This window comes from Panthera tigris, chromosome F3 (assembly GCF_018350195.1).
Source record: "Panthera tigris isolate Pti1 chromosome F3, P.tigris_Pti1_mat1.1, whole genome shotgun sequence".
NCBI classification, from domain to species: Eukaryota; Metazoa; Chordata; class Mammalia; order Carnivora; family Felidae; genus Panthera; species Panthera tigris.
In genome coordinates this window covers 14,965,295-14,988,278 of record NC_056678.1, presented here as the reverse complement: position 1 = coordinate 14,988,278, position 22,984 = coordinate 14,965,295, and the positions used below count along the sequence as shown (strand labels likewise).

The window sequence follows — 22,984 nt, the reverse complement described above, 5'->3', positions numbered from 1 at the left end:
ACACTGAATCCTAATTAGGTTTGTATGTTTACCTCCACTGATGAGAAACGGGCTGTATCTTACTCATCTTCCTATTCTTACAGGGTGTGCTTATCATTCAGCCACTGAACAACTGACCACTGACAATTGAACAAATTAAAGTTATCCCCAGAAGTAAGAAGCAATTGATGAATACAGGGTGCCCAGGTGGCTCAGTTGGTTAAGCATCCAACTTCAGCTCAGGTCATGATCTCACAGCGTGTGGGTTCAAGCCCCACGTGGGGATCTGTGCTGACAGCTCAGAGTCTAGAGCCTGCTTTGAATTCTGGGTCTCCCTCTCTCTCTGCCCCTCCTCCTGCTTGCACTCTGTGTCTCTTTCTCTCTTAAAATAAATAAACTAAATAATAAAAAAAGTAAAAAGAGAAGCAATTGGTGAGTATTCACTGATCTTTACATTACATAAAGATATTTGTTAGTCAATCATTGCTGCTGCAGAAAGAAAAAAAAAGCTACAGTGACATGTAGGATTTTGACCTTTGGAAATGTTACCTATAACATACATACTCAATTTTTTAATAGATGTTTGGAGTAAGTATTAAATAATAGGCCTCCTGTCCTCAGCGAGTTTGATAAATAGTCACATAACCCATAGAAATGTATTCTTAGCAATTAAGCAGTTCTGGGAGGTGAGGAGGGAGTTGGCCAGAATTTGAACTTGAAGGAAGGAAACTCTACCAGAAGATTCAATAATGGGTTGGACTTAATTAGGGGATTTTTTTTAAGTGGATATTAAATTACAAATTCAGTGAGAGGCAGGATACAACATGGCATGGTGGGTTGGTAGCTGTTTCCTGCATGCATGATAGCTTGCACCAAGGATTGTAGCAAAGGGAGAAACGAATACAAACTAAGTTCTCTTCTGATCCTTTTGTTCTTGGCTGAAATGTCATTCCCCAGTGCTTCCTGACCATCCTATAGTTTCCAACCACCCTGCCCCCAGTCACTTCATGGTATTTGTGTATTTCATAGCACTTAATCCTGTTTGTAATTATTATTTATTCACTAGATTATTGCCTATAGTTTCTGATAAATTCCTTAAGAGCAGAGACCACATACATATTGTGTATTTATTATGTATATTCAGCATTTAGCATAATGTGATTATGCAGTGAATAAAAGAAGGCAGTGAATAAAAATTTATTAAATAATGTACAAATGAATGACTGAAAAGTGTCTAAACAAAGATGTTTGGCTAGGTTAGAGTACAGGCCAGATCAGAGGGGACAGATCCAATGGGGCCAAGAATAGTTTTGAGGTGTTTATCTGCGAGTTTCCGCTGATAGAGTACTAGATCTGGAGTCAGGAGACATGAATTCTAGCTCCAACTGCCAATTTGTACCTTCACTAACCACCGGAAGTTCTTTAGAGAACTTCCTGAGTTTCCCCATCACAGGCATAGGAGACTCAGACTAGATGATCTATAACATGCTTTCTAGTTATACGTTGCATGCAAAATTTATTGAGCGTCTACTATGTGAACTGCATTATGATGCATGATTTTTAAAAACTCAGAATCTATTCAGAGTGGAAGATGAGCAGGATAGACAAGTATGCAAGTGGTTTTTACTATCGCACCTCATTTCAAGTGGAAAAAGCAGGGGCAAATATGATTTCAACTGCAATATATAAAACTTGGAAGATGTAAGAGAATGTAGGTCTATAATGAGGTTATAAGAAATTAGAAATTATGTGATGAGGATGGGAGGGAGGAGGTCAATCATGGGGATAGAGAAGGGAGAGATTTAAATGTTCTGATGGCCCAACTGCTGCTCATTAATCTCGTCCCCAGTTTTGGATCATGCTGATGGACCAAGAAAAAGACAACGGTAATGGGCAAGTGCAGAAAGGAAGCAAGGCAGGACACTAGGGGAACGTAACTGTCTGCTCTGTGCTGGCACTTTTGTCTTTTCTTGTCAAACTTGCAAGATCTTTGGCTCGTGGCATGGTTTTTAATAAAGAAATCAGGAGAATCTCTCCATTATGAGCTCTTTAAAAGCGTCCCTTAGGGCCTTGCATTAAATAGGCACTGCATACCTGCGTGGTGAATCAATGACTAAAAGGATAAAGGACAAAATTTCCATCATGTACTTTCAAAATAATTGTGACATCTTTAAAATATGCGCCATTTCAGGTTAAAGTAACCCATATATATATATGCTTAGTAATTAAAAATCCTGAAAGATCCCCCTCCCCACCCTCCTAGAAGGAATAGGCATCATTTTGTTTCTAAAACAAGAAAACTCTACTAGGAAGCAATTCAGGAGGAGCATTAAGTTGTTCAGTGTGATTTTCTTAATAAGCGATGCTGTTTGCCAACTTGAAGACCAGAAATGCATTTAAGGTTTACTGTTAAGACCATTTCATTGGTCTACTTCCTAACCATTCAAAGAGTTTCCAAAGACATTCACCTCATAAGACAGTTTGTTTTGGGCAAAGCAAAATTGTTTTGTACCAAATTTTGCTCAGTTGCTTTGTTTAGTGATGGGCTTCATTAAGTAACCCATTACATGGAACTGGAGCATCTTGCATCACTTAGTGTTTATTGAAACACTGTGTTGTGTGTGGGCGGTTTATGGTTATGATAGAAGAGCCATGTTTCTGCTTCCAAATCAAAGGGAAAGATGTAATACTTGCAGTTGCATTTGTAGCTGCAGGGATGAACCTTTTACAGTCTTTTGGACAATGACAATTTTTGTAAGAAAGTCCAATGCTCATGCAGGGTGGGTGGCATTGAGGGCGGGGGTGGGGTGGGGACTGGCTTTACTGATAAGAGAAAAATGCATTATTTGTCTTACTGTCTCTTTCAGTTCTCTTCTAAGAAGGGAAGAACTAAAATTTCATCTGCTCTGCTTTGAGTTAGCTGGTTTTGAGTATTCATGATGTGAGGCCTATCTTAACAGGGGTTGGGGGAGAATTCTATAGGGCAAATTGCTTTAGTGTGGGGTGGTGGTGGAAATAAATGACTGTTCCTCTAGTTTCTTGCCGCCAGGTACCATAACACTGATTGTTGAAATGGCTTGGTCTTTCTGCCCCTGCCTTTATTCCTTGTTGGGTGGGAAGTGGGAATTATGAGACTGGTAAATGTATGAGCCAGACTGAGTCTACGCAGCTCAGTTTCCTTCCTCCTCTATGTTTAAACTAAGATTTCCTGACTCCCAGGCCAGGATTCTTTCTACTGGACAGTTACATTAGCATGTGCTAAGGCAATGGTTCTCAAATTGGACCATAAGTCAGAATTCCCAGGTGGGCTTGTGAAAACTGAGATTGCTGGGCACCACACAGTGTTTCTAATGTGGTGAGACATTTCTAGCAAGTTCCTAGATGCTGCCGATGCTGCTGGTCCTGGGACCAGGCTCTGAAAACCATTGTTCTAAGGTATAATAAGTGATTTTGGTCTTACTTTATTAGCAATTCAATTCACTTGCAGATAAAGTATGAGCAAAAAGAGAAAGTACCGAAAAAAAAACTCTTAAGAAGGATGAAGAAATGATTATAGAAATACTTTGACACGTTTGAGAATTAGATGTAAGATGGGTCAGAGAGGTGTTAGGTTTATTTTGTAAAGACCAAGATACTATATATCTCTGGTAGTTTTCTTGTTAGTCATCACCAGAAGAATATACTTGCTTAGGGAAGCTTGTATTTGCTTACGATAATGTCAGTAAGTACAGAAAGTAAGTATCTATGAACATGCATTCCAAATTGTCATCTTTGGAGAGGGTTAAGACTGAAATCCAACCTGAATTAGCTAGGTGAACCACCCTCCCCCCCCCCCAAAAAAAAAGAAAAGGAAACACTCAAAAAAGATATACAAACATTAACACATCTAGAGGAATGAGATATACCTACCAGGGTAGTATTTGCCTAGAAAAGGATATGCAACAGGCTTCTTTATACCACAAGTTCTCCTTATTAAAGATAATTGAGGCTTTAAAATACTTCTGTCTCAAAAATTCAATTTACATAGAATTACATCAGGATGATGGTAGAGTTACACATCCCAGTTTCTAGGAGTCTCAGGATCTGATACCAACTTGCCCAACTTGTTTATCTTATTGATGAAACAGGTAAAAAACAAAACAAAAACAAAAACACCCTTTTTTAAATGAAGGGTTTTGTGTACTGAACCATAAGAAGTAAGGCTACATCTGGGGAATTTCTTAGAAAACAGAACAAAATAGAACTAAAACAAAAACTGCTTCTGAGTTTTCTAAAATCATAAAGAGCACCTCCCACAGTGGGCTCTGCTGGGCTTGTCTCGAAAGCAGCCCCAGGCAAACATGGCCCTGGTGGATCAGCCGAGTCGGGGGTGCCCATAGTCTCTCTCCCTTGGGAACTGTAATGCCTTGTCTCTCCATGGTCCTCCTGAATTATGTCATCCTTGCATTGTTTTTCACAGTTTAAGGCATGTATATATAGTTTATACATAGTTCATCATCTGAATGACATTAATAAACTTCCAGTGAACCAAGATTATTATTTTTTTTTTTTTCCAAGATTATTCTTTATCCTGCTGACAGTCCTCCACAGCACCTGCAGAGGGCAGTGTCCCAACCAGTAGTTCAGTGGATGGGAATGAATGAATATGCCAAGGACAAATCAGGAGAGCACCTCTGGGTGAAATGGAACAGCAACTAACTAAGACCTTCCTCTTGCAAATGTCTGCTCTACCAGCTTATGAGACAGTATTTTGAACACAGTTGCATTTGTGCTTTGCTTCTTATTTTGAGCATTTATTAACAAAACAGATTTTTGCATATCTATAAGCTATGAGGCTGTTTTAAAAAATGCTATGACGGTCAGGATATTGACCACATGGAAGATAGTAGTTTGTAATTTATTATAAAAAATAATATAGGCTGCTATCCAGCATATTTTTGGCCTTTTCAGCGTTAGTAACACAATGAGCCAATACTGTCCAAGAATAGTTTACAGTAGATGTTGGAAAGAACAGAGAACTTGGAGTCCACTTAAAGGGTTTAAGAATTCTCTAATATGATTCGTGCTACATATTAGAGCCAGTTTCTTTCCCCTGTGAAAATGAACCCATGATTTTATAACATATGTCATTGGGAAAGTATGAATCAGTTGATGGAATCTGAAGTAAGAACATAAGGGGAAAAATAGTCCACAACTGTTATTTGATGATATAAACATCTAATATCCTGTATAAATTAGTCCCTGAGATAAATGGTAATTTTAATTTCCCTCCCCACATGGATTTCATTCATAGGGACAGTACAGATATACCCACTTCCGTGACTCCAGCAAAAAAGTAGCTTAAAGGATGATTTGCCCACATTAACTCTGCTCACTTTGTGATTTGTACAAAATAATTTTAAAATAGCATTCAGGCAGGCAAGCGTTTGAATAGAACAGAACAAGAGAGAAAGTATTTGTGTTTCAATTCTTAAAAAAATTTTTTTAAAAATATTTATTTACTTTTGAGAGAGAGAGAGAGAGAGAGAGAGAGAGACAGACAGACAGACAGAATGCCAGCGAGGGAGGGGCAGACAGAGAAGGAGACACAGAATCTGAAGCAGGCTCCAGGTTCTGGGCTTTAGCACGGAGCCCGATGTGGGGCTCGAACCCACGAGATCATGACCTGAGACAAAGTCGGATGCTTAACCTACTGAGCCACCCAGGAGCCCCTAAATTGTTTCCTACAGTACACTAAATATTGGGTTAATTCCGAAATAAATTTCGATTAAGTGCTGCACATCAACTCATTTTGTATTCTTTCATTTCCCAGTAAGCCCTGTTTATGTGCTACGTGCTGTGTTAAGTCAGAGGTACGGAAACATAATCACTGCCTAGGAGTTTCTATTCGAGATGGGGCAACAGTGTAAGTGCTCTGACAGGGCTGTGCCTCAGGAGTTTCAGGGACACCTGGAGTCTTAGCCTGGGATTGGAAGGTTAGGGGGTTAGAAGGACTTCCAGAAAGCAAGGGAAGTTGAGGGGACTGGCAGCCCAAGAAATAGGAAATAGTATGTGTGAAGGAAGGAAAGCTAGAAAAAAAAAAAAGCACTGTCAGTTTGAGAAACAAAATGTTGTCTTGTTCTTTATCACAAGTGTCAAAATTCCTTGTTTTGCTCTGAGTCCTAATTCATAAAACGGAGAACTTAGAGGGTTTGGGGTTGTATTACAATATGATTCCTTAACAGCATTATTTTTGAGATTAAAAAAAACCCATGGTTTAGCCTCTGGACTGTTATCACTGACAACAGAAAAGCTGGGTGGAGGGAAAGACTCAAAGATCCGCAAAGAAGCAGAAGGTGAGAGGGATACAGTGGTAAAAGAAAGGATGTGGTTTGAAAAGAGTTTTACACGCACATGGCTATTGAATGAAGTTAGGCAGTGTCCCTTCCGATGATTTTCTTCCATTTCTCTCCCTTTCTCTCTCCTCTTTTCTCCCTCCCTCCCTCCATCCCTCCCTCCTCCTCTCTCTCTCTTTTGAGAAATCCCCAAAGAGATCTCCAAGAACTTACATGATGTAGAAACCTAGTCCCATTGATGTTGCTGGGGCACAACTATGTCTAACCCTCTTCATCTTCTTCTGTCCTCTTCTCCCTGCCCTCCCCCTCACTCCCACCCCAGGCACCAGGGGAAGGGGTTGGCCAACTCCGCCATTTGGGGGAAGGAGGAGAGGTTGGGAAGGAGGTGCTAAGAACCAGCTACTGGGAGAGGAGATGCACATTCCTTTGTCATCTCAAGTTAGTGAGAAGAGGAAAAAGAAGCAGGGATGGGGAGGAAAAAGGCTCCCCTTTGAATCTCTACATAGAACTGGAATATTCGTTCCTGGTTTGGAAAGACAGAAAAGGCTTTTTGTCCCTCTCTGATAGAGGGCAAGAGCCTTGCAGCCATGAGTATCTGACTTGGGGCCTTACCTCAGACAGGGCAAATATGTGACTAGAAATATTGATGGAAAAGTTAACTTTCTAATTCCTTTTATTTTAGTAACAAAAAAACAGAGATCAAGGAATTTGAAGACTTAGGGAAGATTTATGTTGCACCAGTGTTTCACTTCTGCCTGACCGTGATACCTGGTGAATTAAAAGGCCAGTTTTAAAAGCACCACGTGATATTTTTTCTGGCCACTTACACCTATAAGTCCAAGTGGCAGAAATGGAGACAAAGAGTTACCGGTTTACTAATTACAATCCCAGTGATGATTTAAAAAAAAAAAAAAAAAAAAAATCCAGCAGGAGGAGCTCTAACATGCCTTAGAGCTCAAGTTTTAAAAACAAAAAAGTTTAAAGCAAACAGGAAAACAGAGAGGCAGTGTGCCTCACAAGCTGCCATGTGAGTGAACAAATATGTGACTAAGTCCAATTAAATGCTTAGTGCATAGCCAGGTGATGATCCTGGTGGAGACAGAGTGGCCAACATTCCCCCTTCCACGAGTCTCCTTGTTCTGATACAGCTAGACTGGGATTGAGCCATGGCGTTAGCTCTCACAAAAGAGGGAGCAAAAGGCCGATTTCTAGGCAAGTCTACAAGTAATTATTTTCCTCTTAAAGTGTCATACTGTTTCTAAACGAGTCTTTGATGCTGGCTCAAAAACTGCATTTAAAAACAGAATTTTTATCAGTGGCTGAAGGTACTACAAAAACTCCCAAATGTTCCATCTCCTTTACTCGACGGCTTGATGGGTGCTTTTATTTTTTTTTTACTTTTATTTTTTTTTAAATGAGGGAAATGCTGTGTTTGTAAAAATTGGTGCTAAAAGGGCAAGGAATCATATGTCCCCTGGGCCATGTAAAGAGTCTGCAGAAAGAATTATAGCTTTCTAACACACGCACACACATCAACTGGAACACAAAGAATTTACTCAAGAAAACTGAAAAGTATATGAATTTAACAGTTATAGGATTTGAGGGGTAAGCCTTTCCATTCTGGACAGTGTTGTGGGAGTGGAGTGGACGAGTGGGCATAGAGGATGGTCAGAATTACTTAACCTGAAGGAAACTTTCAACCAATCCCTTTTAATCTATTGCCAATAAGAAGTCAAACTTTTTGTTTTACACCTTAATGGTATGCCCACATTTAAAATTTTTATACAAGCTTCTACAGAAACTTTAACTAGACCAATTCAGACCAAAAGTCACTAAATAAAGCTAGTCTAGACGGAAAAATCTATGAAAACCATATGTCTTTTAGGCATCTGTCTTACGAAAACTGCCATCATCCTGGAGGAATAGTTCACAAAATATGCTTTTAGGAAAACACTGCTGTAATGACCACGGAGCTGTGCTTAAGAAGACGGCTTGACTTGGAGAAAGTGAAGCCAACATGTTTACAAGTGAAAGGCTCTCATTTCTACATACATCTGTCTGTAAACATCATGGAAAGGACAGGCAAAGGAAGATATAATTTATATTTCCATTATCTTAGAAGGGATCAAAAGAGTTAGTTTGTTCCTCCACACTCCTACAGAACCTGTTAGGCCAAGGGATCTCAAAGCCACTCTGTTCTCACTCACAGAAAACTGTTTTGGATAATGTTGTACGTGGATGAGGCCAAAGAACCAGAACATTTTCTTCTGATTATTACCTCATCCTGCTGGCCTGCCAAACACTAGAAGCTAGAAGGCAGGTGTCCGACATAAGTAACTAAAGGAAGACTGTCTTGTTGGCTGTAGGGCTCACCTGAGGGACAAGGGAACTCAGGATTGGGGTACAAAGCAAGAGTGCAATGAGAATGCAGCAAAGAGAAAGGTTCTAAGACCTCGCTTTTCTGATTTAATATTGCTTTCTCAACTGGAGACAGTGGTCAGTGCTACCTTCATTGTTCTGGCTTCGTATTTTTACCTCTCAAAATGCACACTTAATAAGCAGCATGAACTCCGTAGGAAAAAGTATAGAAAAGCAAGCTTTACTCATAAAAAGAACAACACTTTAACTGAAAGCTGAACAGTCTATGGAGATTATGAAAGTATTTACAAGTTGCAAGGACTCCTTGTGACGCTCACAAATATTTTCTTCTTGCTCAACAGGGAAGGGGACTTTGGAACAGTACAGTAACAGTGGCTATTGGCACGAGTGCCCCATGTGTCGTTCAGTCACCTAGAGGACGGTGAATGAACAACATACATCAAATAGCTACATATGGAGAAAAGGTCCTGGGTTGGAGGAGGCAAGTATGGTAAAAAAAAAAAAAAAAAAAAAAAAAAAGAAAAGAAGGAAATTTATAAGATGCAGTCAATTATACACCAAAGTTTTAAGCAAAAAGGAGAGGCACTATTTCAACATGTCTATTCAAAGATACTGTGCTTTAAAATGAGTTTTCAAGTATTAAGATGGTAATGGGATAATTTAGAGTGTCTGGAATATTAAAAAAAATCAAGTAATCATATCAACATGCCTTGTTACAGATTCCTACACTGAACAATAGGGCATTTAAGTAAGTTAATCAGTGTCTAATGATGAGTCACAGGGATTTTTGTGGTCCATTAGTTTCAATCCTGAGTACTCTGACACTGCTATTGTCGAGCTAAAACTAGACGTTTGCTTTCTTTCAAATAATATGTGTGGCATGGGTTTTATTTTGACCTTAGACTCAGATATGTGGAGGGAAATTACTGTGGTGGTTTCTCTAGTTAACACATTTACTAATGTTTCCTTAATTTTCCACCCCAAGAGGCAATAATTAAGGTAGAATTTGCCTCACATGAAGTTTTATTATTTTAGTTACTAAAATATTTTCCAACACTACCAAGAAGCAAAAAAGAAATTCTAGTTGTTTTAAAAATAAGTAGACATTTTCCTCAGGTTTTATAGCTTTTCCTCCGTGAATGGTGGTCTAAAGGTGGAGCAGTGTATAGACTTTCTGGCAAAGTCCCTTGAGCATGATGCTAAGGGTAGATTTATTTGAGGGAAAAATTTCATTCACTCTTAAAATTGGCTTTGAGAACAATCCTAATATAACCTTAAAAAAATACACATGGTACAGAATATATCTTATATAAGCATCCATGCCCAAGTGAAATAATTTCATTTTAGACTTTCTGGGCTGCAAAATACCTTTGAAAGTCTTTTCTCATCTACTCTCACAAGAGGTCTCATTCTAGATCAATGTCATATATACTGACTAAAATAAATTTAGATAATGCTGCCTCATGGAAATCTGAAACCAAATATAGGTAATATTTACATGGTGGAGACAACTGCTATATTTGACCATAAAATAAAATCACTTCCCAGATCATATTCAAAACCACCTGAAGCCTTCTTCTCACACAGTCTCACTTCCTCTTGGTTCTCAGACCTGCCACGGAAGCCTGGGGACTCTTGTGTGGCGGTGCGGCTACTTTGTCCCAGGTCTCGTTAGTCTCCCTCTCCGCTGGGTTGTCAGCCCTTCCGCAAAGGAAGCAGGGGAGGAATGGAGCTTATTTCTGTTTATTTTTATTTAAAGTTTATTTGTTTACTTTGAGAGAGAGAGAGTGCACGCGGGGGGGGGGGGGAGGGGGAAGGAGAGAGAGAGAAAGAGAGAGAGAGGGAGGGAATCCCAAGCAGGCTCCACACTGTTAGTGCAGAGCTCAGTGCGGGGCTCCAACTCACGAACTGTGAGATCACGACCTCAGCTGAAATCAAGAGTCGGATGCTTAGCCAAATGAGCCACCCAGGCGCCCCGGGAATGGAGCTTATTTCTAAATTTTATATTAACTTGCACATTTACTGGGTTCCCAGTATTTACACTGTTTCCTAATTTTTGATGTGAAACTAATTCCAATGGGGGAAAACATTGACTTGATGAAGGTTTGGAACTCTCCTTATGTCTGAGCAATTGAAGTAAGTCAAGAAGGCCCAGCCTTGACATTGACCATGAGTGATTGAGAATTTTGCCATTTGCCATTTTGATTAACCATTTTTTTTTTTTCTGATCCTTGGATGGAATGTGTTCTCTCTACAGTTCATGTGAGCTGATCATTTTGGCTGGAACACTAGGAACACATTTCCTAGTGTTTATGGGAATCATTAAAAAAATAATTCCAGAAATTAGGGTACCCGCTATTTGTGGGTTTGCTTATCACGTGGCTCTGATGCCTAAAAAGCAGCCAGAAGGAAAAGAAAGTACCATGCCATGATGAGGCTGCCTAAATACCTTGTGGCTTTAGACTTTGCCCTAGGTAGGAATTCTTCTATTTTTGATCAGAGTTGCCAAGTGATCTCAGCTTCATCCACGTACAGGTAATAGGGCATCAGTACACATACAGATTCTCTCAAGCCAATGCCCTCCCAACACTGTCCCCCTCCCCCCACACTTAAAAATACCGGCCAGACCAAAAGTGTAATATTCTTTTGGCAACAGCATTTAGTAAGCCAGATGGATTTCATTTGGCAACTAAAGGGTGGAAATACGTGTTTAGCTTCAGAGGTTCCCCCAGACAATGGTTACAGTATGTTGGCTCTAGTGAGCTAAAGGATTTCGGTGTTGGGCATTTAAAAATTCTGTGTTTAAGCAGCAATAAAGTTATGTCAGGCAGACAAAAGCCATCAAACCCTCAGCTAAGTCCTCAACTCCCTTTCTCATACTGCTGGAGGTAAGCATTTAAGGCACATTCTGAGTGAAAGATGCAGTGTTTACAATTTCATGTTTAATTTCCTGGCTGTTTATCAGCTAAAGCAACTCTTGTAAGCTAAATTTCGCCTCTAGTCTTTCACAGTAGCTGATAAGTCAGAGGGGAGGAAGAAGCACCCGGCAGCTCAGGGCCATGAATTGTGGCTCTCTCACCTCTAAATTTTATCCGAGCAGCACACTCCGAGAATGAGCTGTTCGTGCTATGGATCTCTGAAGTCACTGAAAAACATGCCATCTAACCAGAACTGTCTGCGTGTGAAGGATTTCCCTGGAAAACCACTCTTCTCTCACAGCGAAGGAGACAAAAGAGGGCACGATGAAAGAGCAGTACTAGCTTGTGTGCGCCCGTCTGCTTACACCGGGTGCAGTTCGCTTTTCTTTTCCTTCGCTCTTCTGCTCTGTTCTTTTCTTTTTTGAGCTGACATCAACTTGTATAGAGGAACATTCAGCAGATTCCAACCGGTGACAGTTTGCTGCCGACTGGCCACAGGAAGAATAATCATCATTTACTGTGCAGTTTTCACTGGTCAGTGGCTCTTGTGCCAGACTCCCGTCTTGGCTGTCTTCCTCTATCAATCAGGTGAAGCCCAGGGCAGGGCTGGGTATCTTGAAACTCAGAAGGGCTTTCCCTGCAATGGCTGAAGCTTAGCAACTTAGAACCCCAGAGAGAACAATGACAGAGCTATTTGCTATTATTTGTCACGGGACGTGGAAACAGTTGTATTCCGTTAACTTAATGCCAGTTACCACTGGGCTAACAGCGGCATATTGTTATATTTACCACTGCCTGCAGCCTGTCTGCATTTATGTTGCCTGTACTTAGTTTGATGTAGATCGTTCCTTCTTTTCTTTTTTCTTCTATCCTCCTGCCACATCGGATGTTTGGAAAAGTAAGATAGGGGACACATCGAAAACAGAAAGGCAATCTGAAGTCCGCCTCGACACCTCTGCAAAACTCCCAGATTCTGACCTTCAGAACCCTTGCAGTTCTGTTCCCGGGCCTCACCTACACACGCTGCCCGTCATTCGCACTGTGGCAGGATGGAGATGTTTGTGTAAAGGAGACTCAAGTTTGCTAGACCCAAGAAGGAAACCACCAGACTAATTTTACCTTCACTTAAACCAGATTGAAACCGAGACTGAAGAATGAAAAACTTTGCCATTAACCATCGATTCACCTCAGTGCAATATTATGTTACGACCAGAATCGTTGTGGAATTTGAATGATTTTGATGGGATAGTTAATTGAGGGGCTTAAATTAAATTGAATATTTTATTTAGTGAACAGTTTATGGCCGCATTTCTGTTTTCATTAAAATATATGAAGCATCATGACAACTCATGTTAAACCTGCAACAAATTATTAATTACATTTGGGATTTCAGTAACAAATTTTGTGACACAGCAGCCTCATGAAATGCATTAAGTATTAAGAATCGGAAAGAATACCTCAAAGTTGTTTCTATTCTTGGCATTTATACTTAAAAAAATTTTTTTGCTTAACTTTTAAATCCAGTCGCTAAAAATAAAAACTGTTCCCTGAAAAATCAGACTACCTAATCATAAATTTATTTATTTGTTCTTTAAAGGGGAAGGACAGTAAGGAAAAAAAAGAAACCTCATGGCTGAAATCAGAAATCACAAGGAGAATTCATCATTTGTCCAAATGACACTCAGCTGCTAAGAGAAGTCATACTTTTAGAGGGCTCTTGAAGAGGGAGCAAATCAGGATGTTTCCAGGACATGATTGCGGGAGAGTCGGACACAGGCTAGTCCCCAAAGTCGCTTAATTGTCCATGTACCCTGAGCCCATGACTTCAATTCTCAGCAGCTTCATCCTTCATGGCACCAAACCTTCATGTTAGGGATGCAAAGACACACTTATAAGAATCGTGGGTTTGTCCTTACTCAAAATTTGGGGGACTGGCTGAAAAACAAAACAAAACAAAACAAAACAAGGAGACCTTCTCCCTAAGTGAAAGGGGTTCCGTGTCAACTGTCAATTAAATCAACATATAAAATATGTAAAAGAGATATAGCACAGCAGGGTATCAACGTCAAATGTCTGAAACAAGATTAAATTGTAAAGAGAACCAAATGGATTTTACTTCCTTAAAGAAAAGACCACGAGTGCAACAATTATCTCCTTGTGTGGAGGGATTTATGTATCTTTTGCCATGGTTGGTTTAGCAGTAAATTATGGAGAATGGGGGACCGGAAGGTGCCATAGCACAAGGGTGCCATGTCAAGTCGGGGGAAATGAATAAGTCACGGAATGGGTCCGAGTGGGAAACCCTGTGGCAGTGCTGATGCCCCTCCGGGGCTGCGCACGCAGAGCAGGGTGCCAGCTTTGCGATGGCACTCATCAGAGAGTCCTCCGATGGAGCGTTTCTTGGTTTCCATCTTGTGTTTCTGTCATGTGGAGGAGTTGGGGTAAAAGCCAAATCCTTTCCTATGATTCAGTTTTGCCATTTTTAAAAGACACCATCAGACTTGGTGACAAGGGTAGTTAAAAGAACATACTTCAGTTTTTCAATATATATTTTTTTAAAGAGAGGATTGAGTGACGAGGCAAATGAAGTTTGCTTTTCCTTGGATACAGACCCTTCCTCCCACCCTTATCCCCTTTTGACTGTTGCAAAATAGCTTAGTCCAAGGAGAGGGGAGAAGACAAATGAGTAAAATAATGCCAGAATCAGCTGTTGCCAGGAAAAACACGCTCTGCTTCAGTTAATTTGTTCTGTTAATGTCAAAGGCTGTGATTCCCAATTAACTAATTTTAAGAAGCTGTGACTGAAAATAGCTACATCAGCCCCAACGTTAGTATTTGATGAAGATTGGGATCTTCAAGTAAGAGAATAGGGCCCCTAAAGAGGTGGTGATGTCTGCTTAAGATCATCTTGCTAAACAAGAACAAAACTGGCTGGGATTTTCAAACTGGGCTTTAGCCCCTTCAGAGGAGTTGAGTGGGGCGAGAGGGGAGGGGCACGTCAGATATTCTGGCGGTAGAAAATGTTCCACAAATCAGATTTGTGTACACTGAACTTACTAATGACAGGAGCATCCCTACTGGTGAGTCTCTTTGGGACAGAGATGCCCCCCCAGCTCAGGTGGAAGTAATTAAAACAGGCATGTAGCTCGCAGTATTTCCAGCTTCCTCACCGAAAGCCTCCACGCACATAAACCAGAACAGCTTGAGCAGCTGAGAAAAGTGGGGCCAAAAATGACTCCACCCGCCTCTCTCCTTCCTCTTCCTTTACATTGGAATGGAAATATATAATAATTAAAAAAAAAAAAAAAGCAGAACGCTCATGGTTTCTGTCCAACTGCAAGTGCTTTCATTACCTTTGAATAGGGTTAAAAGTATATATGCTCTTAAAAGTCAAAATCATAACTTGCTAATGAAGTTGCAAATTATCCAGAAGAAAGCTACGTGCAGGCACATGCCGAATGGCGGAATATTTTGCCTCTAAAAGTTCAGTTACTGCCTCTGTAATATTAATGCCCAACAGGGAGCCGGCGGGACATGGTTTGTACTGTCTTGTCACGTTATGAGTTTCTGGTTTCAGATAAAGGAAGAGAAAGGGCCCTTAAGAAAGTAAAGAGCTAGGGAAAAAAAAAATCAAACTTCCTTCTCGGAAAGCTAAGGGTTGTTTTCCTGGAGATGATGGATAATGGCATTTCATTTTTTTTTTTTTTAAGTTTTTAATAGAGAAAATGGAGGCAACTCATAGAGGGAAATCAGAATATATAAATAAACAGAACAAGGTGAAGTTTCAACAAAAGCTTCCTCAACTTTTTTCTTTCTTTTTCCATCTTTGTCGTCTCTTTTTCTCTTTCTTTCCTTTTTTTTTTTTTTTTTTTTTGAAATCTTAAACCCCATTTCTGGCTTGCATTTGGTAGGATTCCTGCTCTGGCTTTTATTAAAAACAGACTTTATGTGGTCAGAATTCTTCATCTAAAGCTAAACTTTAATAGGCATAAAGATCCTGACAGAGTCTTTCTTGCTCCCTCTCAGGTGACCCCCCCCACCCCCCCCCAGAGGGGTTTCCCTCCCGTTGTGCTGAACTGGCGCTGAAACTTGAAGGCTCAGCACAAAAACCAACTTTCCTCTTTTACTCTGAACTCTCATTTCTGTTTTACATTTGAGACTCTTTTCAAGGCCAGGGCAAGTTAGATCTGGCTCCAAGCTGAGAATATTCTAGAAATTTTGAATAACATAACTGCTGTCCTATAAATTCCCCAACACAGATGCATTAAAGCTGGTGATTCCCCTTCTCTAGCGCAAGCTACCAATTCCTGCCTGCTACCTTGTGCGCAGGAGCTTGGGAATACCAAGGGCGACTCCATCCCACTTAACAAACCGATTCAGCATTCAACAGAATCTCTGAAGGGTATTGGCAAGCCAGCTTATCTGAAACAAAGAGGTAAAAAAGCCAAGCAAGCAAACAAAGACATGCATGTTCATTCCTGAGGAAAGGCACCACCAGGTTGCTCTGGTTCCTTCTTATAGCAAAACAGACAAAACAGCCGACTCTTTATGGGACTCCTGTCTTCCCACTCTCAACGCCCTTGCCCAGTGGCCTCCATACCTTCCTGGCACAATGGCAGACACTTTCCCAGTCAGTCTGAAGTTTCCTAAAACAGTAATTTAATCTGACTTGCAGTGAGACTCAACAATGATCTTTTAAATTTATTTTTTACACGGAAGGGAAAAATCTCTGAAATACCGTAGTGCAGTGGTTCTCAAGGAGAGGGGGATTTTACACCCCACTCCCCACCTCCCCAAACACGCTGGCAATGTTGCCATTTTTATAGTTGCAACTGGGGGGGGAGGGGAGGAGTACGACTTGACATCCACTGGGTAGAGGCTCCGATACTGCAAAACATACTGAAGTGCGTGGGACAGCCCCCCACAAGGAAAATGCCAGCAGTGCCGAGGTTGAGAAACCCTGGTATTGTGGTCAGGAGACTGGGCTCTGGAGTCAGACTGCTTGGGATTAAAGCCCAGCTCCATTCGGATCTGGTCGAGCAGCCTTGGGCAAGTTGTTTAGAACTCTGTGCCTCATCTGTAAAGTGGATAATAACCTATCCTTTTGGGTTGCTGTGCGCAGTAAACAAAAATGTACCTGCAAAGCACTTAGGACAGTGCCTAGCATACAGTGAGAGCACAATAAATATTAGCTATCACTTTTACTATTATTACTAGAAATTTAGCTGTGTTCCAAATGAGTTATAAACTGAACCTATTTTTAAGAAAAAAAAATAGGTTTGAGAGTACATATATCCTTTCTGATTGGGACCAAAGTGATGATAACCCTAACAACCACAGTGCCTTGCAGTTTATCAGGCTCTTTCAAACACCTCATTTCATATGACGTGGGCAACGACCTTGGTGAAATCGTTCCTCTTTCATTGATGGGGAACCCCTAGCTCAGAGTTTAATGAGTTGTGCGAGGTCTGTGACAAACAAGGTTTTCTGATTTCACATCCTCTGCCATTCCTGCTACACCACCCGTTGTTTACATGTTTAAGTTGCCCCTTCTCTTCATTTCACCCAAAAGTATGAAGATCAGAATAAATGTAAGGCCCGCAATCAGAGGGTGAGGTGACTCAGGCTTCGTGGGCCGGAGGAAGTCACTTCTGTTTTATGGTACATGCATAGTAAGGTTTTCCTTCATTAAGCATACAAATATTTTAATCCTCTGAATTGAATTAAAAAAAAAATTAAATTTCTGTATGGGCTAATGTTCTTTCCTTTGAAAATTTATGATGTTGAGGACAAAACCTCCTAATTCCTTCTATTTTTAAAATCTCTATGGGGCGCCTGGGTGGCTCAGTCGGTTGAGCGGCCGACTTCGGCTCAGGTCATGATCTCGGGGTCCGTGAGTTCAAGCCCCGCGTCGGGCTCTGTGCTGACAGCTCAGAGCCTGGAGCCTGTTTCAGATTCTGTGTCTCCCTCTCTCTGACCCTCCCCCATTCATGCTCTGTCTCTCTCTGTCTCAAAAAAAAAAATAAACATTAAAAAAAATTAAAAAAACAATAAAATCTCTAATTATACATATTGTACATATTTGACTGTAAATGCACAAAAGTGAGAATATAGCTTCAACTGTATACGTTTCAAGTTTCGTTTACTTATTCAGTATTTTGTTTCACAAGCCTGAAAAATCTGCTTACACATGCCAAGGTGTATTATTCAAATGTACAAAGTTCCATCTCATGTATGGTTAGTGACTGCACACAGCAATCATCATGTGCGTGTTAAAATTTCTATGCGTAGTTAAAAAAAAAAAAGGTTGCAAACTAATCAGTCCGGTTTTTACTCAGGCTACATTAAAGTTAATAATATTGGGCTTAAGGGTTATAGTTCAGAGGGCAGATGGATAATATTCCTTGAAGTTAGTGGTTTTCTAGAACTCCTTTGGTAATAGAGAAGGCAAGGCCTTAGCTCCTGATACTCTCGGGACCTATGGCGCACACAGCTTGCAATAACCCCGCCACAGCTCTTTCTTGCCTTTCAAAGTGCTCTCTCAGATTCTACGAACAGCTGCCCAAATGTCATTCATTTGGACCCAGTTTTCTGTGGTCTCATTAAGTGTGTGCCAGTTGGTAAAGGAGAGGTTTGGACCACATATTGGTTTTTAAATGGTGTCACAGGCTCCACCATTTGCCCACAATACCCTTCCCGGGTGAAAATCGCAAATGTGTAGGATAATATCTTTGCGATTTTCTTTTCCAAATAAACTCTGTCTGTCATGCTATGAGAAGAGAACCGAAGAGCACACACCGGCTTGCGCTGCGCGCAGAGCACTCACCTGGGGACACTGGGCGGGGCCCTGGTAGGCCGGGAGGGCACTTGCGGGGGCGCTCCGGACCAGTCGCTGCTGCTGCTGGGGAAGGGGGGCAGCGGGCCGGGCCGGAAGGGCACGGGGGGCGCCCCCGAGTGGGGTCCGGGAGAGGGAATGGCCGGTGCGGGCCCTCTGCCGGAAGCGGGCCGCGTGAGGGGACCGCTCAGGGTCAGCCGCCTCTGGGTGGTGGGGCTCGGAGGGGGTGACCTGGGGAGAGACAGAGCAGTTTCTGTCTGAATTCATCTTTAAGAGAGTATTTTATAGCTTCCTGGTTGCTTTGTAAAAATTACACTTTGACTGCTTGCTGGCTTGGTGGGAAGACTATGCCGCTCTTGAGCTTAGGGTCCTGGGTCGGATCCCCATGCTGGGTGTCGAGATTACTTTAAAAAAAACTTAAAAAAAGAAAAGGTATACAAGGAGTCAATGGTGGAGAGGAGGTTCCCTCCTTCCAACCGTGCACTCTGTGGAGACAACCAGTAGCTGTTTCTTGTGTATCCTTTTCAAATACCTTCTATAATACAACACAATAAAATACAGTGCCATATAATGCAATGTTCTCTCTCTCTCTCTCTCTCTAAATTCCTTTTTTGTACATATTAGAACACAACATTCTACAACTTACTTTTTTTTTTTTAAAGCTTCACATTAATTTGACTATCTTTTCATTTCAGTATAGAACTTATTCTTTTTAATGACCACATAACATTCCACTGTAGGGATGTTTTGTGCTTGTTTTTGAAGGGGGTTGGGAAAATCTGACCTCCTCTTTCACTCCTGGACTTACATTATCCTTTTTCTTCAGGTTCATATTGGTTTAGGGAAGCAAACTCAGAAAATGATACCGGATGAGCTTGGCAGGCCTCCGGTGACATGGGGCCATTTTCCTACCTGCGGGAGTGCTGTATCCAGGAGTCATCCACAGGAGGCGGTGCAGGGGTGAAAGTGGTGGCGGTGTTGATGTCACCAATGATCACGAGGGCCTCTTTAAGGGCTTGGTACATTCGGAGCATCTCATCCCGGCGCTGCGCCTGTTCAGCAGATTCCTCCATCAGAGTGTTCTGGTCCTCCGAAGAATATAACTGTGCTAGGAGCTCCGAATTGATGAAATCTTTAACCTGTCAGGTCACCACAGAAAAATAAAAATGGGAACACACGTGCGGTCAGATGGCATAAACTGGCTCAGAGGCTGTGGACAAAGTCTACAACAGCCCACTCTGGGAAAAGGTGCATGATGCGTGAGGTATGCAAGATGTACAGTGTGTATGCATCTATTTACTCCTAGTTTCCTCCTGTCCTCCCAGTTCTCAGCACCAGTGCAGGAACAGTTTTTCCCTCTGTCTCATGGCTGTGGACTAAAGGAAAACCTACATTAGTTGAAAAGAGGGCTAAACCCTGCCATCGCCAGAGCAGGGCCTGTTGGCTACGTAAGCATTTCCACTATGTTGTCTGAGGCTGCTTGGCTTAGAGACGAGGCAGGTACCAGGAGGGAAGAAGCAGTGTTTTCAACAGAAAACACTGATGTAAGAAACCTATATAATACCACAAGCCATCCACTCCTTGGTATTCCTAGCTCTTACCAAAATCACTGAAACACTAGCAAGATCCCAGGATGCAGTGTCATCTCAAAAGTGGAATTAGGACCAATAAGTGAATTTTTATTAAACACAGAACCTTCTATAATTATGCAAGTTGATTTACCAAAAAAAAGTGAGAGTCTCCGCTTTCTAGAAGTTTCCAATAGAAGCTACTTAACAGTAATGAGAACTGGCATGAGTCTCCATGGTTAGCAGATACATGAAAAAAGACTTAAGTCCCAACAATACGTATGAGTCTTAGGGGAGTGGCATTTTGTAGCAGAACGAGAATGGAGAGGATGCATATACTGCACCACCCTGCGGGAGAGAGCACTGGCCACCATATTTCTCCAAGTCTAAGATACCAGTAATTTGAAGACACTATAATTTTCTGGGCCACAAAGAGAACACACCATCAAGTAAACTATGACAGAATGCCAAGATGCCATTGAGTGTGACATGCATCTTCGGCGTCAGAAATATTAAATGTGAAGTGAATGTGAGGATCGGTGGAATATGGTGTGTCCCAAGTGCCTTCAGAAGTCTTCTGATTTAATTCTCACCACACACTTAGGAAATGTATTATGATCCCAATTTTTTTAATGTTTATTTATTTTTGAGACAGAGAGAGACAGAGAGAGAGCGAGCGCACGAGCAGGGAGGGCAGAGAGAGGCAGAGAGAGAATCCCAAGCAGGCTCACGCCTGTCAGCACAGTGCCCGATATGGGGCTCGAACTCACCAACTGTGAGATCATGACCTGAGCTGAAATCAAGAGCTGGATGCTCAACTGACCGAGCCACCCAGGGGCCCCTATGATCCCAATTTTACAGATAAAGCAATTGAAGTTCAGAGTTTAAGTACGTTGCCCAAAATCACATAACATTAGGTTGAATCCCAAATCTTTTGACTAAAGGTCTGGTGCTCTTTCCATTACCGTCTTCCCCACTTTGAGTGCTTAGAAAAGACAATTTGGGGGGTGCCTGGGTGGCACAGTCGGTTGGGCGTCTGACTTCAGCTCAGGTTGTGATTTCACGGTTCATGAGTTTGGGCCCCGAGTCGGGCTCTGTGCTGACAGCTCAGAGCCTGGAGCCTGCTTCGGATTCTGTGTCCCCCTCTCTCTGTGTCCCGCCCCCACTCACACTCTCTCTCTCTCAAATATAAAGATTAAAAAAAATTAAAAAAAAAAGACAATTTATGTTTAAGCATCATTATTTTAGAGTGGCAAGGAAGTATGCTAATTGACTTAAGCCTAGAAAAATAAACCAACCTGGATTTTTCAGTTTCTCTGTTAAATGAAACTAACCCTTATCTAGAGTCACTGGGTCTTTCTAAGAAAGAGCAAAGGCCAGTATATTTAATTGTTACAAATTCAGGCAGACAACGGAATAGCTGTCAGATGCTCAAAATTCCTGGGTTGTGGTTAAATACATAACCAAGAGATAAGAGTCTAAAACACATAGCTTTATTATTTTTTAAAGGTATCAAACTATGTAAATAGTTTAGAAAATTCAGGTAAATCACAGCTTCACTGTGGTGAAATAAAAAGTATTCTTTGCACATATTTTGTAAACCAAGAGTGACTCAAATATGGAAGTAATCTAGTAGACAGGATGTATTTGGACAACTGTCTAGTAGGGTAGGTTTATGTGTGATAGTTGTGGAAGGTAAATGTGGCCAGGTCACCTAGGGCCAGATGTGAAAGCCTTGAATGCCAAAGAAAACTATTTGAACCTTATCCACTTGGTAATGGGAAGCCACAGAAAACTTGTAAGCAAGTAAGTGAAATGATAAAAGAGAGATTAGGGAAATTAGTCTGTGATTGGAAAAGAATTTGTAAGGGTGGTAACAGCGATAAAGAAATCTGTTATAAGACTAATAGATCATTTATGAGATGGTGAGGGTTTAATCTAGCAAGATTGCAGTGGAATAGAAAAGATGGGCACAGCTAAATTACATTATAAAGGAAAAGCCAACTCGACTTGGTGGTGTTTTGATGTGACAGGGCAAGAACGAAAGGAACAAGGACACCTCAACCACTGAGGTTTGGGTGAGTCGAAGAGCAGAAAATCCAAAGTCAGGAAGGAAAGTTAGACTTCGAGGAAAGACAGTAAAGTTAGCTTCGGGAATATTTCATTCCCCCTTTTTTGGAGAATTATTCACTTTTCAGCACACTTGCAGGAGTCCCAAGGAGTACCCAAGGAGTCAGGGACATTCACACAAATCTTCCACGGTTGGGTGTGTGTGTGCACTCAGATACATGGCGCAGCTCAGAACTCAAAACCAGACAATTTTCCTGGCATTGAACAGCAGTCGAGTTCAGCTAGTCTGAAGCTTTACCTCTAACTGGAGCATCACTTAGAATCTATTAAACGTAATTTAAAAGAAGGTCCTTCCAAGAATAGATTTAAAGCAGGTCTGAAGTAAGAAGCGGCTGTCAAACCACGAAATAAAATAATAAGGGCTTGTTTCAGCATTCTGATAAAAGATCTGCCTTGAATCAACTCTTCCACATCAAATGTTACACACCAAAACTTGCCTACTGTCCCAAAGATTTGGCAAAAGCTCTGAATTCATAGGAGTATGATTAGCATGGGAGAAAACGGCGGTGCAGCACAGTGGTCAAGAGCTCAGGCTCTGGGAGCAAACAGCTCTGAATCCGAGTCCCAGCTCCCACGCTTCCCGTTCTTGGGCAAATAGCAACCTCTGTCAGTCTCAGGTTCCTGATCTGCAGAATGAGGGCAGCGGTTGTAGCTGCGTCAAGGGCTGTCCTGAGGATCATAAACTGCCTCGCACAATGCCTCGCATTTCGTTAGTGCTCAGCACACAAAAGCTATTCTTGCTAAAGCACATAGGCCAGACTGGCGTTAGGTGAGCAGACACGCAAGAACAAAAGAGCAAGCTATCGCAATAGTGCAGGCATCAAGTGACATACAGAGTTC

At 41.5% G+C, this 22,984-nt stretch overlaps 1 protein-coding gene across 16 annotated transcripts in view; it reads right to left on the bottom strand.

Moving 5' to 3' along the window:
• DNM3 (dynamin 3) overlaps positions 1 to 22,984 on the bottom strand; it is a 565,070-nt gene that overhangs the window by 12,777 nt on the left and 529,309 nt on the right. For 6 of the 16 annotated variants that reach the window (XM_042975642.1, XM_042975638.1, XM_042975648.1 and 3 more), the window contains 2 exons: positions 19,359 to 19,585; positions 18,438 to 18,677 (listed from right to left, as the gene is read on the bottom strand). In XM_042975642.1, coding sequence (XP_042831576.1) covers positions 18,438 to 18,677; positions 19,359 to 19,585 — 467 coding nt within the window. Of the gene's footprint in view, positions 1 to 9,805; positions 10,395 to 12,881; positions 13,547 to 14,940; positions 16,258 to 18,437; positions 18,678 to 19,358; positions 19,586 to 22,984 lie in introns of those variants that run through there. The other 10 variants (XM_042975634.1, XM_042975636.1, XM_042975637.1 and 7 more) reach the window with 7 other exon arrangements.